This window comes from Castor canadensis, chromosome 16, assembly GCF_047511655.1.
Source record: "Castor canadensis chromosome 16, mCasCan1.hap1v2, whole genome shotgun sequence".
In the NCBI taxonomy this organism is placed as follows: domain Eukaryota; kingdom Metazoa; phylum Chordata; class Mammalia; order Rodentia; family Castoridae; genus Castor; species Castor canadensis.
The window spans coordinates 15,626,185-15,645,006 of record NC_133401.1 but is presented as its reverse complement, the minus strand read 5'-3'; the positions used below and the strand labels follow the sequence as shown (position 1 = coordinate 15,645,006).

At 40.8% G+C, this 18,822-nt stretch overlaps 1 protein-coding gene across 15 annotated transcripts in view; it reads right to left on the bottom strand.

The window, feature by feature from the left end:
• Window positions 1–6,767: 6,767 nt before the first annotated feature.
• Znf235 (zinc finger protein 235) overlaps window positions 6,768–18,822 on the bottom strand; it is a 30,442-nt gene continuing 18,387 nt past the window's right edge. For 3 of the 15 annotated variants that reach the window (XM_074057538.1, XM_074057533.1, XM_074057535.1), the window contains exon 4: window positions 6,768–15,956. In XM_074057538.1, the coding sequence (XP_073913639.1) occupies window positions 13,999–15,956 (1,958 nt within the window). In that variant the 3' untranslated portion in view covers window positions 6,768–13,998. The remainder of the gene's footprint in view (window positions 15,957–18,822) is intronic. The other 12 variants (XM_074057532.1, XM_074057526.1, XM_074057527.1 and 9 more) reach the window with 7 other exon arrangements.

Below are 18,822 nucleotides of genomic sequence, written 5' to 3'. Positions count from 1 at the left end.
AATGCCCATGGTCATTTAATGGAGTCACAGAATTCCTGCAGTTTCCTGTCATTGTTCTTCATTCTCTTCTTTATGTATTCATCTGTTTTTTCCATTATATCTATTTGTCTTCAAGCTCTGAAATTGTGTCTTCCACTTGTTCCAGTCTGCTTGAGTCCCTTTCAACTGCATTTTTTATTTGACTTAAGGAATTTTGATTTCCAAGTTTTCTATGTGGTCTTTTGAGATGGTCTATATCTTTATTAAATCCCCTTTCATATTCTGAATTGTCATCCTTATTTCTTTTGTCTCTTTTTACTTCTTTGGTTTCATTTGAATGTTTTTTTTTTTGTATTCCATTTGAGTTCAATTGTTTCTGTGGCTTCTCAAGCTGTTATTCATATTTCTTGGGTTTTGCTGACTTGTTTTTGTGTGTTCTCTTTAACCTCCTTAACCCCTTGTATTATCATTCTTTTGAGCTCAGAAACTGGGGTTTGATCCCCTTCACTATCCATCAGACCCTTTGACCTTTTGAGGTGTCATATCCCCCTGCCTTTTCCTATTTCCAATGCTTCTGAGATTTGCTCATCTAGTGTTTATTACTTGTTTGGGGGTTTTAGTCACCTGAAAGCCTTTCCCTTGACTTAATTTCTATTAATTTAAATCAAATTTCTTAATTTGCTAGCTCCAGGCAAAAATGTGAGACCCTACTTGAAAAATAAAGGGATGGAGTGTGGCTTAAGTAGTAGATCACCTGCCTAGCAAGGATGAAGTTCTGAATTCAATCCCCAGTACCACAAAAATAAATAAGATTTGATATTTACAGAACATTACACACAAGAACAAAACATTACTGGGGTATTTTTTGATGGGGTGGTTCTGAGGTTTGAACTCAGGGCCTTGAGTTTGCTAGGTAGGTGCTCTGCCTCTTAAGCTGTGCCTACAACTCTTTTTGCTTTACTTTATTCTCATGATTTTGCCTGGGTGAGCCTTGATCCTCCTACCTACACCACCTGAGTAGCTGGGATTATGGGCATGAACCATAATGTCTGGCACTGTAAATATCAAGTCTTTGTATTTATCTTTACTGATTATTTTGCTAGTTGTTCTAACAGATTCTGGTTATGGATTTTCCTCCAAAATGTATTGCTTCATGTATTTAACACTGTGATCTGGCACACACACATTTTAATAACTGCTACTGATAAGGCCATGTGTGATAGTACACATCTGCAGTCCCAGCTACTCAGGAGGCTGAGGTAGATGATCAGTTGAGCCCAGGAGTTTGAGGCCAGCCTCACAAAAATGTCACTGATGTATCCATCCTTCATCTTTGTAATAGTTCTACTTTATCTATATTAAAATCTTTATGTAGAAGTTTATTTTATCTAACATTAATGTAACTGCCTCATCTTTTTTGTGCTTACTACTCACATGGAATTTTCCATCTATGAACCTTTGACTTATCTATGCTTTATTTTAAGATATCCATTGGAGACAGCATATGGTTACTTTTATATCATTGCCCTTGTATAATTAATTAACATTGAATATAATTATATTATATAATGATACTTAGGGCTATTTTTTTACAATTTTTTTCCTCTTCTGTTTTTGTGTCCTCTGTGCCTCCTTTTCTGCTTTCCTTTGGATTTACTGAGTATTTTGAAGCATTGCATTGTAATTATCTTTGGCTTTATTGCTGTACCTCTTTGCTTTATTTAACCAATAGTTTGAGCAATTATAATGTTAACTTTTCAGTAGTCTTAAAGTTAACATTTTGTTACTTGTCATATCTGTCTTCTTTGCTGAGATGTCCAGATCTTTCCCTCATTTTCAGGTAAGTTGTTTTCTTCTTTCTAACTTTCAATAGTTTTCCATGTATTGTGTGTGTGTGTGTGTGTGTGTGTGTGTGTGTGTGTGTATGTGTGTGTGTGTGGTTGAAGGGGGTGCTGTTTCTTGAGTTCCCTCCCTTGCTGGAGCGAGGTTTTCTCTCTTGCTACTTGGTTATTACTGGACCTAAGTGGGCTTAACTGGCAGTGACTGGAGATTTTAGAAAAGACACAGGATAGATAGACAGAAAGTCGGGGTCAGTTGTGTTGGGGTGGAGATGCCCAACCCTAATTGCTTCTTTTCTCTATCTTGATTCTCTAAAGCCTTACTCCTCACAGCTCTTTAAAACCTTGCTTCTAAAGTCTTCTTTAAAATCTTGCTTAAAACCTCTTTCCTTAGGCTCGCACTGTCCCATGTTTGCTCTTAGCTTATCTTTAGCTTAATTGCTTTTAAAGTCTTTTGCCCCCCAGGCTTGCACTGTCCCATCTCTCTTTAGCTCTCTTAAAGCCTCGGTGCTCAAACTTGCAAACAGCTGTGCCTAAAAACTGCACATGCATACTTCTTAAGGTCTTGGTCCTTGGACTTTCACTGTGCACTGTCCTATGTTCTATGTATGAAGTTCTTTCTCAGCTTTGCTCATGTTAAAGTTCTCAGTGGAGACTTTCTATCAACCCCTCTTTAGCATTTTCCCTTCAGCAATTCTTTTCCCTTCCAAAAGTTTCCCACACCAAAAGGACCAAAGTAAAAGCTTCTTCCCAATATTCAAAGGCAAAAAGCCCCCCAAAACAAAAAGCCAACCAAAAGCCCAAAGTAAAGCCCCAAAAAGCAAGAACCACTCTTCCTCCTTCAGAGGTCTTTTATAGCAGCAAACAGGGTGGGGCCACAAGGAGGGGTGTGGCATTGCAACAGGAGAAACCTGAGTTCCTGCTTCTCTGAACACAACTTAGGAGACCTGTTCTGCCTTTCCTTGTTTTGTGGCTGGGGGCTGTACCTATCTTGGCCTAGAGGTAACAGCAATTAACTGCATCTCGCCTTGCTTGTTTCCAGTTCTCATAGGCTTTAATCTGCTCCCCATATGTGGTGTTGGGGTTTGAAATCAGGGCCCCTCACTTGCTTGGCAAGCACTTTACTAGTTAAGCCACACCTCAATCCCATCTATGTGTATGTTGGATAGAAGTCCTTTATCAGATATGTATTTTGCAAATATTTTCTCTTGGCCTGTGGCTTGTTTTATTCTCTTGGTGGTGTCATCTTCAAAGCTGAAGTTCTTAAATTTAATCAAGTCTAACATTATTCTTCTGTGGATTTTTCTTTCAGTGATGAATCTGAAAACTCATTGCCACCCAGGTCATCAAGCTTTTCTCCCGTTATGTAGAAGTGTTATTGTTTTGTATTTTACATGTAGTTTTATGGTCCATTTCTTGGTGGTACTGGGGTTTCAACTCAGGGCTTCACACTTGCTAGGCTATACCACTTGAGCCACTCCACCAGCCCTTTTTTTATGATAGGTTTTTTGGAGAATGGGTCTTGCAAACTATTCACCTGGTTGGCTTTGAACCATGGTCCTCCTGATCTCTGCCTCCTGAGTAGCTAGGATTACAGGCATGAGCCATCAGCACGTAGCTTATGACCATTTTTGAGTTGCTGATTGTGAGGGTGTAAGGGCTGTGCCTAGATTTTTTCACATATGAATGTCCAGTTGTGACTTCAACATCTGTTGCTATATTGTATTACCTTTGCTCCTAGGTCGAAGATCACTTGACTGTATTTGGGGGTCTGTTTCTGCTCCTTGCATCCTGTCCTGTTGATCTATGCATCTATTCCTTTGCAATACCACTTTGCCTTGATTGCTGTAACTTTATGATGGTGATAGAATGCTGCTCCTTTGACTTTGTTCTTCTGATATGGCATTGGCTATAATGAATTTTTTGTTTTTCCACATAAACTGGAGAGACATCTTGGCAGTATTCACAAAGTAAGTGGCAGGGTTTTTTCTGGGATCGCATTGAACCTGCAGATCAAATGGGAAGAACTGACATCTACACAGTATTGAGTCTTCCTATCTATGAACGTAGATTATCCTTCCACTTATTTAGATCTTTGGTTTCTTTCATCAGTTTTGTAGTTTATTCATATGGTTATTATAAATATTTCATTAGATTTATAACTACACTAGGTCTTTTTTGTTTTTGAAGTTAAATACTATTATGTCTATTTTTATATTACTCTTTATTTCAAATTCCAATTGCTGCTAGATTGAGTTTTGTATATTAACCTTGTGCTCTGCACCTTGCTCTAACTTCTTTTAGTTCCCAGATTTTTTTTGTGGCTTTTGTTGTTGCTGTTGATTCTTTAGGATTTTCTATATTGAAAATGATGTCATCTGAGAACCAAACAGTTTTATTTTTTCCTCACCAATCAGTATTCATTTTATTTTCTTCTTCCTTCCTTCCTTTTCTCTGAATTAGCTAGAAATTTGGTATAATGTTGAGTAGAAATGATGTAACAGACATCCTGGCCTAATTTCTCATTTTTTGGGGAGAAGCATCCAGCTTCTCACCATTAAGTATTATATCAACCATAGTTGGGTATTTTTGGTAGCTGTTCCTTATGAAGTTGAGCAAGTTCTGCTCTATTCTTAGTTTGCTGAGAACATATTTATTTATTTATTTATAATTTTTTTCTTTAATTATGTTTGTTATTTCATTTTTATTTTTTATTCATATGTGCATATGGTCATTTCTCCCCCCTCCCCCCACCCCTCCCTCTCCCCCCACCCCTTCACCACCCAGCAGAAACTATTTTGCCCTTATCTCTAATTTTGTTGAAGAGAGAGTATAAGCAATAATAGGAAGGACCAAGGGTTTTTGCTAGTTGAGATATGGACAGCTATACAGGGAGTTGACTCACAATGATTTCCTGTGCATGTGTGTTACCTTCTAGGTTAACTCTTTTTGATCTAACCTTTTCTCTAGTTCCTGGTCCCCTTCTCCTATTGGCCTCAGTTCCTTTAAAGTATCTGCTTAGTTTCTCTGTGTTGAGGGCAACAAATGCTATCTACTTTTTTAGGTGTCTTACCTATCCTCACCCCTCCCTTGTGTGCTCTCACTTTATCATGTGCTCAAAGTCCAATCCCCTTGTTGTGTTTGCCCTTGATCTAATGTCCGCGTATGAGGGAGAACATATGATTTTTGGTCTTTTGGGCCAGGCTAATCTCACTCAGAATGATGTTCTCCAATTCCATCCATTTACCAGTGAATGATAACATTTCATTCTTCTTCATGGCTGCATAAAATTCCATTGTGTATAAATACCACATTTTCTTGATCCATTTGTCAGTGGTGGGACATCTTGGCTGCTTCCATAACTTGGCTATTGTGAATAGTGCTGCAATAAACATGGGTGTGCAGGTGCCTCTGGAGTAACCTGTGTCACAGTCTTTTGGGTATATCCCCAATAGTGGTATTGCTGGGTCATATGGTAGATCAATGCTTAGATTTTTAAGTGGCCTCCAAATTTTTTTCGAGTGGTTGTACTAGTTTACATTCCCACCAACAGTGTAAGAGGGTTCCTTTTTCCCTGCATCCTCGCCAACACCTGTTGTTAGTGGTGTTGCTAATGATGGTTATTCTAACAGGGGTGAGGTGGAATCTTAGTGTGGTTTTAATTTGTATTTCCTTTATTGCTAGAGATGGTGAGCATTTTTTCATATGTTTTTTGGCCATTTGAATTTCTTCTTTTGGGAAAGTTCTGTTTAGTTCACTTGCCCATTTCTTTATTGGTTCATTAGTTTTGGGAGAATTTAGTTTTTTAAGTTCCCTATATATTCTGGCTATCAGTCCTTTGTCTGATGTGTAGCTGGCAAATATTTTCTCCCACTCTGTGGGTGTTTTCTTCAGTTTAGAGAACATTTCTTTTGTTGAGCAGAAGCTTTTTAGTTTTATGAAGTCCCATTTATCTATGCTATCTTTTAGTTGCTGTGCTGCTGGGGTTCCATTGAGAAAGTTCTTCACAATACCTATTAATTTCAGAGTATTTACTATTCTTTCCCATACCAACTTTAGAGTTTGGGGTCTGATATTAAGATCCTTGATCCATTTTGAGTTAATATTGTTATAGGGTGATATACATGGATCTAGTTTGTTTTTTGCAGACTGCTAACCAGTTTTCCCAGCAGTTTTTGTTGAAGAGTCTGTCTTTTCTCTTTCATTCTTTTTTCTGAGGTTTTCCATATTCTGAGTTTCTTCCTCTTTAATGTTGTCTATTTTTGTCCTTAGTTCATTTATCTCTTTATTAATCGTGTTCTTTGTTTCACTTTGGTGTTTATATAGTGCTTCTATGGTTTCTTTTATTTCTTCTTGTGCTTTTTCAAATTCCCTATTTTTGTTGTCTTGGAATTTCTTGAGTGTCTCCTGTACATTTTGGTTGACCATATCCAGTATCATGTCTATAAAATTCTCATTGAGTACCTGTAGTATTTCTTCTTTTAGATTATTCTTGTGGGTTTCATTGGGTTCTTTGGCATAGTTTATCTTCATTTTGTTGGAGTCTGGACCTGAGTATCTGTTTTCTTCATTCCCCTCTGGTTCCTGTACTAATTTTTTGCTGTGGGGAGACTGGTTTCTGTATTTTTTCTGTCTTCCTGTCATTGACCTTGGTGTTGTTATTGTCCCTGTACTGTGTCCAATTAAGTATTTTCTAGCTTGTAAGAATAACAATGGTAATGTTTAGAATGGAAGGGTGAGAGGAGATGGAAAGCAAAGAAGTTAAAGAAAAAGGGAAAAACAAACAAGTAGGAAAAAACAAAACAAAGAAACAAACAAGAAAACATTTCAAAGATATAAACAGGGATAGATAGTGTACTAATCAATGGTAAGCTGAACAGGCATTAAAGAGATAGAGGATTGAAAAATAAATAAATAAATAAAAATAAAATAATAAAAAAATAAAAAGATCTCCAAGTTCAGATGCAATAAAATTTCAGTCTTAATAATTTTGGTGTTTGTCCCTCAGCCTCCAATCCTGGAGATGGTGTCTCAGTAGTTCTGTCATTGTCTCACCGAAGGGGAAAAAAACCAAACCAAACCAAACCAAAGAACACAAAAAACACACATACACAAAAAACAACACAAAGTGTCCCAAGTTCAAATGCAATGTAGTTTCAATAAGTTTTTCAGCATGCAGGTGTAGTTCAGTTGTTGACTCATCAAAGGAAGAAAGAAAAAAAAAGAGTCTGGAAACAGTTCTGTGAATGGCTATCTGAGTTTGTGGCTTACCTGCCAGTTGCTATCAGCCTGTTGTTGCTGGAGGCTTTATTTATGCAGATCTCAGGAGTGAGCTTAACACTCAGTCCCTCGGGCTTTGTTTACTTAGAGTTCTCCTTGGTGTGAAATCCACTAGCAGCTTTCCCCTTTCCAAGCTTTCCCCTTTCCAAGCACACTGGGGGAGGTGACACTGCACCCGCTTTCTTAGGCCTGTGTGTTTATTTACAGTTCACATGGGAATTGTGCCTTCCCCCCTCTCCTGTGTAGTTTTCCTCCCACCGCCACTTTTACAAGCTTTCCCGCTCCTGGTTACTGGGCATGTGCCGCCACTCCTGCCTTCTCCAGCCGGCTTGTTGTGAGGGATTTCCCTTCTCCCACTCTTCTGCACTCAGGACACCCCACCCTCTTTGATAGTCTTTTTTGTTGTTATTATTACTCAGTTTTTTTCCTTTTTTCCCCTGGGTGGGGGGTTGGTCTGTCCAGGGGGCTATGCTGATCTGGCCCAGGGTCGTCTGTGGGAGTACCATGTACCGCTTAGCTCACCTTGTGGTCTGTGTCTTCCCAAGCCATCTGGGTGCTGCCATCTGGCAGCAGCATAGGAGCCCTCCTGGTTTCTCCGTTTAATGTGAAGTGGAGATGCTATGCACAGGCTGGAGGTGTGGAGGAGTCAAAGTTTTGCCTCTTCTTGGTGATTTTTCCTGTAAGGTGTATCTCTAGTGTCTCTCCAAGATTTTACTTTAGGAGGCACACTTTCTGCTTCCTCCCTCTAGCTGCCATCTTGGAATCTCTGCTGAGAACATTTTAAAAACCATGGTGTTATTTTTGTTCAATGTCTTTTTTTCTGTATCTATTGGTATGGTTGTGTGATTTTTCTTCTTTCACCTGTTGATGTGATAGATTAATTAGTATTCACACACTGAATGAGCCCTGCGTACCTCAGATAAATCCCACTTGGTTGTGGAGTATATTTCTCTTTATATGTTATTGGATTAGATATGCCAACATTTTGTTGAAATTTTTTACACTGTAGTTTTTTTTCTTGTGATATCTTTGATTTGTTATTGGCCTCACTGAATGTTCCATTTGCTCCCATTTTCTGGAAGGTGTTGTAGAGAATTAGTTTAATTTCCTCCTTTAGTATTTAGTAGACTTGATCAGTGAAATTATCTGGGGTTGGTGCACTTCTTGAATTTTTCATTTCTTTAACACATGTAGATGTAGCTGGATTCTCTAATTCTCTGTGTGAATTTTAGTAGAATGTGTCTTAAAAGAGATTTTCCCTTCAAGCTCACTGACATTTTCCCATTTTTCTTTACAGTTTTATATTGCATCATCTGAGATAATGCATTTTCAGTTTTACAACTGTATTTGGTTTTTTTTTAGGTCTCCATTTTTACTTTTTTAAAGTAAAAGTTCTGTTCTTTACAATGTGTAAATGCACATGTGTGCACACACAGAAGACTTAGAAACAGATAGAAAAAAGGAGGGAGACTCTCCCAAACAAGTTGTTTTTTTAAAAACCAAAGTTCAAAGTAGATTACAGTTATGTGATCTTTTTAGTCATTACACAATATACAGACATACCCACTAAATGACTTATACTTCCCAAATGGTGAAATACGGATTTTCAATGAAAGACTAGACATAAAAACTTTTAGAAGCAGAGTATTTTTTCTGCAAAACCCAACTTCAGACATACATTCATGTTTACATATATATCTTAAGAACACTACAATTGCAGTACAAGGTTCATTCTGTAAAAAGATCTCAAAAGGTAATTTTCAAGAGACTCTGTGCATTGTGCTTTCAGATAAAAATCCTAAAAGATGAGTTGCTATGATGATAGGTTTTAAAACACACATATAGAGATCAAAAGAGGCTGTACAGAAATGCAAATAGTTGTGTTCACAGACTTTGTTGGTAAAGTTGTAATCAATAAAAGCTTAAGTGTCCCAGTGACTGAAAGAAAGTAGACACAGGGTACCAAAGGTTTTCTAGACCTGGCTTAAGAGTTTAAAAATCATCTCCACTCATCATCCCTGGTGTCTGATCCTTCCAATCTGGGCAGATCACTCACAGTCAGGCATCAGGGGCCTTGGGAGAAAAGAAAAAGTGATTTTCCCTACTAACTTAAGCATTACCCAGAGGTAAGGCCAGGGTGAACCAACCAACTAAACAAATTCCAACCTTCCTTTAGAACTCAGACCAAATAGGTCAACCTTCATCTAGAAAGGTGTTTTTTTGTTGTTTTGGTTTTTTGTTTGTCTGTATTGTGGCACTGGTGTTGAACTCAGGCCTCATGCTTGCTTGGCAGGTGCTCTTACTACTTGAGCCACTCCACCAGGCTTTTTTTATGATGGTATTTTTCAAGACAAGATCTCACTGTTGGTCTTGACCTTATTTCCTGTCTTTGTCAGCAAGCAAACTACAGATTGTTCCTTCAGAGTTTTAGTTGTCCTAAATTCTGCAAACTAGTACTTGCTCTCAGTCCAAGTGTTGAAACCATTTCTGGAATTCACCTGCTTTTGTTAAGTCTGTAGTGCACATGGACACAAATACACATCTGCATGCATATATTAAAATATATTTATATAAAATATATAAATGTAAATATATAAAATAGTTTCTAATATTTGGTTTAGACTTTATAGTTTCTATCCATTGGGCTTTTTGTGTAACAGAAACTATTTGTTCATATTGAAATAGAAAACCCTGTGTCAAAGCACAGTTCAAATACTTCTTCTCACACACTTCTTCAGTTACTTGTTCACATGTCTATCACAGTAACCAGTGAATCTCCACTCTCTCAACACTTCATGAAATGTTCCACACATAACTTGTTACAGCTGTTGATCAGTCCAAAGTCTCAAATTAGCTTTTCAAAATCTTTTACTATAATAGCCTTATTCTCATCCACACTGTAGTTTTCTTTTGAAACAAGGTCTCACTATGTAGCCAAAGCTAGCATCAAACTCTCAATTCTCCTGCCTTTGTCTCCCTAATGCTGGGACTATAGCTGTGCACCACCATACCTGGCTTTAAAAAAAATCCAGCCTGAGCTACATAGCCAGACCCTGTCTCAGGGGAAAATTGTCTTTCTCATTGCCCTCCAAGCTTAAGCTATTTTTTTTTTTACTTATAAACTTAAAAAAAAAAAAAAAAACCATTCGTGCTGGTTAGGTATACAGACTCCTTGTGCCTGTTCTACTGACCACACAGAAAGTTCTCTGGAATGTCTCCCTGATACAAATTATGCTCAAGAAAAGTCCACGATTGCCAAGTCTGCCTCCATGGAGCAGAAAATACACCCACATGTGGCATCTCTCACTCACTACCTGTGATGCAAAGACTAGTTTTCTAGACTATGCCAAACACAGATTGGGTTTTTCTTTGCTTTCAGTAGTTGGGTGGGGGAAGGAAAGAAAGCTCTTCTAACAGTAAGATACCCAATGCTAAACAGAAAAAGCAATGGAGTCAAAAAAGTTATTTTGCAATCATCATGGTAATAACTGATTCAGACAAGAATCAACAATGAATACTAAAGCTAATGGGTAAAGACTCATGAGGAGTTGTGCATGGTGGTTCACACCTGTAATCTCAGCACTTGGGAGGTGGAGACAGGAGGATCAAGAGCACAGCCAGCCTGAACTGCATAGGGAGACCCTGTCTCACACCCCTTCCCTCAAAAAAGGACTGAGGTATTTACAAAGTCTCAAAGATTTTTCATATAATACTAATACACCAAGCAAGGTGAGATTACAGAATTACAGGAAATTGGGAGGTAAAGGTCAGGAGGATTGTGGCTCTAGGCCAGCCCTGGCAAAATGTGAGCAAGACCCCAACTCAACAAACAAGCCAGAAGTGATGACATGATGAGCTGCAATCCCAGCTATGCAGGGTGACAGCAGGTAGGAGGATCTTCTAGGTAGAAGGATGGTGATCTGAGGTTGGTCCCAGGCAAAATAATAAGACCCAAGTAACTAAAGAAAAAGGGGCTGGAGGTGCAGCTCAACTGGCAGAGCACCTGCCTAGCTAACATGAGGCCCTGAGCTCAAGCTCCAGTACAGCCAAAATAAGTGTCTCCTTGGAGATCTCTCATTTCTCTCCCTCCCTTCATTTTGTTCTTTTGGCAGTGCTAGGAATGGAACCCAGGATCTTGCATACGTCAGGAGGCACTCTACCACTGAGCTACATCCCCACCCTCTGCCCACCTTCCTCAACAAGTTCTGAGTATGCACCAATGTCAGTAATCATAAGCTTACATTCTCCCATTTCTACATAGTGTTCCATGGCATGGAGAAGCCACAAAATACGTTGACAATCTGACTAATAAATGCAAAGCTTGCATTTATGAAGCATCTTTTCTATTCCTGTAACAGATTTATGTGCTATAGGAGATAGAGCAATCGAGTAAGATTTTAGCTAAGAGATTTCTTTTATTCATAATTTTGTTTCAGTTTTTCTGCTTTGGTAATGTTGTTAATCATCACTGAAAATAAGTTTTGCAGGCCAAGGTGGTTCATGCCTGTAATTCCAACTACTCAAGAGGGAGGAGGATCTTGAGTTTCAGATGAGCTGGTGCAAAGCTAACTAATAAAACATGAAAGGGTTGGGGCATGGCTCAAGTGGTTGAGCACTTGCCTAGCATGCACAAGGCCCTGGGTTCAATTACCAACACTGAAAAAACAAAACAACTCCTTTGTAAACCATTGTTAATTGATAGTTTTTGTAGATTATTTCCACACTTTAGGTATACAGACGTCTATTCACTGAGCCATACCAGAAAGCACTAACCTAACTGTCTCATAATGTGAGCACTTTTCCTATCACTATAAATGTATATGATTCGAACAAACCACAATTTATTAAAATATTTAACTAGTTCTCTTTTTTTGGGGGGGCAGGTAAGTTTGCAGCACTGGGGTCTAGTTCTTGCCAGGCAGGACACAACAAATGAGCCACTTCACCAGTCCTTTTGCTTCTAGTTTATCAGACAGGGTCTCATGCTTTTTCCCAGACTGACCTTGGACCATGATCTTCCTATCTTTGCCTCCTGAGTAGCTGGATTGTAGAGAGTAGCTGGGATTGTAGATATGAACCACCACCTGTGGTCCATTTCACTTTTTAAAACTTTTTTCATAATATCCTTGTATAACAATCATTCTCACATTTGTTATAACTCCTGAGCAAAGTCAAATTGATACATATTGGCCAGCTGATCGCCCCAAAGTTCATGTTGTTCACTTATCCCAGAGAAGGTGATGAACACAAGATGTTCAGTAAGTGGAAACCCACCTAAATAATTTACATTTAATGAAATTTCAATCAAAATCTAACAGGTTTCCTGGAATGTCCCTCAATCTTAGGAAAAGTAATAGCAACAGAAGTGAGGAACTTGACAAAATTAACGCCTTTGGACTCTGACTGCTATGGTTTCAATGTACTACCCAAAGTCTACCTTTGAAAACTTAAAGTCTCACCTCTCAACACTTGCATTGGTGATTAAGACTTCATTAAATCATGAGGGCTCTGTCTTGTGAATGGATCAGTGCTGTTATTGGGAAAAGAGGTTTTGGGTTTTTTTGCAGTACTGGGGTTTAAACTCACTGCCTCATGCACACTAGGCAAGCCTTCTGCCACTTGAGCCATGCCTCCAGTCCTTTTGCTTTTAGTTTGTTTTTTCAGATGGGGCTCTCATGCTTTTTGCATGGGCTGGCTTTGGACCACAATCCTTCTGCCTCCATCTCCCCAGTGGCTGGGACCACAGGCACGTGCCATTACACCTGGCCAAGAGTAGGTTGGTGTTCATGGGTGTTAACTGGGGATTCCTCCTTACCCTCGCCACCTCCTTTAGTCCACAACATGAGGTGGTAAGAAGGCCCTTAGCAGATTTAGCCCCTTGATCCTGAGCTTCCCAGACTCAAGAACTATAAGAAATAATTCTTTGCTCTTTGTAAATTACTTAGCCCCAGGGATTGTGTTATAGCAGCACAAAACAGAACAAGACACAGCCAAAGTCCCTTCCAGAGAGGCTGACATGACATCACCTGCTCTAAGGCATGACTGGAAGTAATAAGAAATCAATTGTTAACAATTCAGGTTTACTAAGAAACTTCTTGTCATTGGTAAGTACTTCTAACATTTTCAGTAAGGTATAGTAAAACCCTATCTTCATGAATTAGGCCCCAAAATTACAATCATGGAAATGGCAGTGTCATGTTATTAGATTAATAAAAAAATCCAACATTTTTCAGATTTTAAAATACAAATGACACTAAAGTTACACTGTACACAATTGAGCATTGTACAGGGAAGTGAGGCTGGATGATGGATGGAAGTCACTCAGAAGTCCTTTGTCCAAATTTGTATTCTTGTGGATGGCAGTGTTAATTTTTATACTTTAATATTTTCTGACTGATGTTAAGGCTAATTGCAGGATTCCCGATGAACACAATTTAGGGCAGGGAATTGACTAGCATTTTAAAAAATGGGTCCTAATTATAGGGGCTTTGTCACTCTCTACAGAGCGCTGACCATTTCACAAGCCAAGCACAGCTCTATGAGGCAGAGGTGGTGGGGTAGAACCTCTCCCTACATGAAGTTACACTTTAGGTGGCATCAGTTTTGTCAGTCACCAGGTCCTGCCCACAACCTTCCTTATAGGACCTTTCTCCTGGTAGATGCTGATCAATGTTCAGACTCTGCATGGCACATCTTCAGAATGGCGGCACTTTGGAACTATGGTATAAACACTGACCACATTTATAGAACTGACTTCTCTCATCTGAGATCTGACATCATCTCAACGTGGAGAACTTCCTCCCTGCAGAAGATTCTCTGAGGCTTCTGGTTGTGAAGGAACTGCCCACAGTCATGGGCATGGACTTCTCGATGGCACTGAGGATTCTTCACACCTCGCGCTCTACAAATTCCCTCCTGCGTGGACCCTCTGATGGTAGACAAGATGTGACCTCTGACTGAAGCCCTTACAACAGATGTTGCAGATGTAGGGCCTCTCTCCAGTGTGGACCCTTTGATGGGTGTGGAAGTGCGAGGCCTGACTGAAGCCCTTCCCACACTGCTGACATGTGTAGGGTTTCTCTCCCGTGTGGACCCGCTGATGTGCACTGAGACCTGCGCTCCAGCTGAATTCCTTCCCACACTCCTCACACTTGAACGGCTTTTCACCAGTGTGGATGATCTGATGAACCTGAAGATTCGACCGCTGGCTGAAGGCTTTCCCACATGTATCACATTTGTAGGGTTTCTCTCCAGTATGGACTCTCTGGTGGGCCTGAAGGTGGGAGGCCTGACTGAACCGTTTCTGGCAGGCATCACATTTGAAGGGTTTTTCCCCCGTGTGGACGCTCTGGTGGGCTTGCAGATTGGAGGCCTGACTGAAGCTCTTCCCGCAGGCCTCACACTTATAGGGCTTCTCCCCGGTGTGGACTCTCTGGTGGTTGTGGAGATTCAGGCTCCAGTTGAAGCGCTTCCCACACACTTCACATTTGTATGGTTTTTCTCCGGTGTGAACTCGTTGATGGGCTTGAAAATAGGAGCTCTGACTGAAGCCCTTCCCACACACACTGCATCGAAACGGCTTTTCCCCTGTGTGGACCCTCTGATGGCTCTGGAAACTCGAGGCTGAACTGAAGCCCTTCCCACACTCCTCGCATCTGTACGGTTTCTCTCCTGTGTGGACGCGCTGGTGGCTGTGAAGGTTAAAGCTCAAGCTGAAGCATTTCCCACACTCCCCACATTTGTAGGGCCTTTCTTCAGTGTGCACCCTCTGATGAGTGTGAAGGTTCGAACTACAACTGAAGCGCTTCCCACAGTCCCCACATTTATATGGCTTCTCCCCTGTGTGGATTCTCTCATGGGCCTGAAGGTGTGACCTCTGCGTGAAGCCCTTCCCGCACACCTCGCACTTGTAAGGCTTCTCCCCAGTGTGCACTCTGCAGTGGATGTTCAGATCCGTGCTACGGCTGAAGCCCTTCCCACAGCTTTCACACCTATAGGGCTTCTCTCCTGTGTGAATAGGCAGGTGAGCATATAGGTGTGAGCTCTGATTGAAGCTCTTCCCACACTCAGGGCACGTATAGGGCTTCTCCCCAGTATGGACTCTCTGATGAGTCTGCAGGTTTGAGCTCTGACTGAAACCCTTGCCACACTCATGGCACCAATAGCGCTTTTTTCCTGGGCGAACATTTTGTTGCACAGGAATCCCCGAGGTGTAATTGGGGTCCTCCTCATGGGTACTGCGTGTGGGGGACTTCTTCCCTGTGTGCGCCTCCTGATGTAGTTCAAGCCTGGGGCTATTGCTGAAGGCGTCTTCACAGTCGCCACATGGGGAGGCTTTCTGTCCTGTGTAAATGTGACACCGGGTAGGAGGGGAAGCCTTGAAGGTGTCTTTACCACAATCTCTGTTGCTGTGAGCTGCGTCTCTTCCTCTTGTTGTCTTATCACCAGGGTGTGAAATGCAACTTAAAACATCAACACGTGGAGCAAAGAGACATAATTTGTTCTTCATGTGAGTCTGCCTACAATTTGTCTGATGGTTCTGAGTCTCACTGAGGCAAGTTTTACTCCAAGAACTCTGAACTCTTCCAGTTAGAAGTTCTTGATCTTCTTCAATATTGGAATGTGCTCCTCTGAGAGTCACGAGGCTGCTGTCATCTACAAGTGCAATACATTCTTCTGCTCCCGCACACTGCTTGGGGAACAGAGAACTCTTTCCCTGGATATTCATTATGGAGTCTCGACTTCTGGTGAGCTTGTTTACAACATGCCTCTTCATCTGCCAGCATGAAAACTCTCCCAGCGAAAGGCACCTGAATCCTGCTTTGCAAAGAGACTCCATCTTGCGCTGACTCCCATCACCTGAAAGAACGAAGAATGACGAATTAAGGACAGAAAATGACATCAGCAAGGCTGTGAACTAGGAAGCTCCAAGTACTCATTTCCCTTTGGGAAGAGACCAACAAAAATAAGCTTACAGGAGCTCTGAGAAATAATGGTCTAGAGCTACAAAGGGAATGCTGAATCAAGAAAGAGCCACACATAGGGTGGAAGGAAATCAGGGGTCGGCCCAGCGTGAAGGTTTAATTTCTTTTCAAGGTCTTCAGTCTTCCCTGAGCATGTGTCTTGCTGGGCCAGTGTGTGTTTTTTTTCCATGTTTCAGTTTACACAACTGCTTTTCAATGCCTTGGTGTTTTTACTCATGGAGTGGGCTGAAGGAAGCAGAGACTGTATTTGCAACATCCTGGTCCTGTCCATGGGCTACATAAAGACTGATCTGTTTTGCCTGACTCAGAGCCAGGATGAGCAAATACATAGAAAATGGCAGTGGTTGTCACCAGGGAAGCTGCAGGGTACTACAGAATTTCAGAGTTGTAGGAAAAGTTTATGGGTGTGGGATATAACATCATCAAAGGCCCTGAGAATCCAGAATCTTACTCTGGGAAGCTGAGACCTTTAGAAGCCTTTGTGCAAAGAAGAGAACTGGCAAAACAAGCACACAAGTTCAGTACTACCTAACGAGACCTTAAGCTGTCACCCTGGGCAGACACCATGGCTCAAAACATGCCCTGATAATTAGTGAAAGTTTTCCCTGGAAAATGGGCAAAATGCAAAGACTGAGAAAGATGGCTTTCTTTCAAATGTAAACAACTGAACACTTGAAGCGGAAGATTCACTGAACCTAAAGACAGGTCATTTTGGACAAAAAAGAATGAAGAAAAGTGAATAGAGCTGAAGGGACATCATCAAACAGATAATGTATGCATAATGGGATCCTAGAAGAAAGGAAGAGCTAATGAGATAGTGTAATGGTGTAACTCCCAAAATTTATGAAGTGAATATGCAAATACAAGAAGCTTAAGCTCCAAAAATAAACCCAGAGAGAATGATGAAAGCAGCAAGAGAAAGGAGATTCATCACATACAAAGGATCCTCAACAAGACTGTGAGCAGATTTCTCAGCAGAAACCTTGCAAGCCAAAAGGCAGAGAGATGATATACTTACCATGCTGATAAAAAGAGTGTGCTAATATTGTATCCAACAACACTGTCTTTCAAAAATATGGGTGAAAGTGAGAAATCCCAGACAAACAAAATCCAAGGAGTTCCTCATCATAAGAAATACTACAAGAAGAGCTTAATGGAGTCCTTCAAGTTGAAAGGACACTAAATGGAAGTCAAAATCATGTGAAGATACGGCTCTCCACTAAAGGTTAAGTCTATGGGCAAACACAAAACCCTGCATTATAATTATGATTCATAGTTTCCACTTTTAATTCTTTTACAGGCTTTTTAAGATCAAAGTACATAAAATAATTTTAAACCTATGTTAACAGGTACACAATATATAAAGATGCAATTTGACATTAATACCATTAGAGGGGTACAGAGCTGCAAAAGAGTAGTGTTTGAATGTGACTGAAGTTGATTTTATGATGTTTTACTTGCTCCTCAGATAAAGCATAAAAAAGTAGCAAGAGAGGAAATGAAAGACCAAAAGCTGTAAGACACACAGAAAACAACAAAGTGACAACAGTAAATCCTTAAATATCAATAGATTAAACTCCCCATTAAAAGGACACAGATTGGATTGATGGATTTAAAGACTAAGAAGAAAAGATTGGGGCAAGATGGCAGATTGCTGACACCTCCCCCCACCCATCCCGGAGGCCCTACAATCCCAAAGGAGGAGGAGAATGAGGGCCCTGAAGAACATATAGGAGGTCCTACAGTCAGCATATAGCAGAGCTCTGTTCAGACCCAGAAATACAAAAAACAAGAGAGTATGTGAAGAAACGGTTCACAGGTCTGCACTCCCCATGGCCTTGGAGCCAAATGCCAGTTCTTCAGGTGGGGGAGGGAAAGCTTCCACTACAAGAACCCTGTGGAAAAGGTTGGTGCCCAAAGAAAGGTACCCAGTGTGCAACCTGCTGTGGAAAGCTGCAGGGGCCTGGGGAGCAGAAGCAGCATACTGCATGGTGGCAGCAGTTGACAAAGTTGCTGTGGAGCACAAACCTGCCAGGGGAACACTGGGACCTGGTGAGTACAAGCAGATGTTCACAGAAGTTCCAGGGAACTTGGCGCAGCCTGGCCTAAGAAGTTGCTGAGCACACAGCAGCCACGGAAACAGAGAGGTGCACCTCCAACCAACTCCAGGTCCTCCAGCCAATGATATTTGACAAAAACCTGTGTCTGTGCAAAACTATAGATTGAAGTATTGGGGAGCATGAGAGAGGAGAAAGTTGTAAGAGGGGATGGCATGAGGCTGGCAAGTTGTCAGTATAAACTCCAGAGATCTAACTTAGATCTGCAACATCCCTCCCCCTACCATCATCAGGCACCATTCCAGAGGCAGGTATCCAATTAGACTGTCACCTAGTGCAATGAAAAGACTCAGACATGAAGAAGAGGGGAGACCAACTGCTCAGAAGAACACTAGAATATTCACAGCTGGGCACCAGAGGCTCATGCCTATAATCCTAGCTACTCAGGAGGCAGAGATCAGGAGAATTACAGAGAAACCAGCCCGGATAAATAGTTCATGAGACCCTATCTGAAAAAAGTCCATCACAAAAAATGGCTGGTGGAGTGGCTCAATGTATAGGCCATGAGTTCAAACCCCAGTACCAAAGAAAGAAAATTTGTATTTGTTGCTGTTAAGACTATAATGTACATTTGTTATTCATTTGTCTTTATCTTTTTCTCTGCATTCCAACAGCAATTTTACA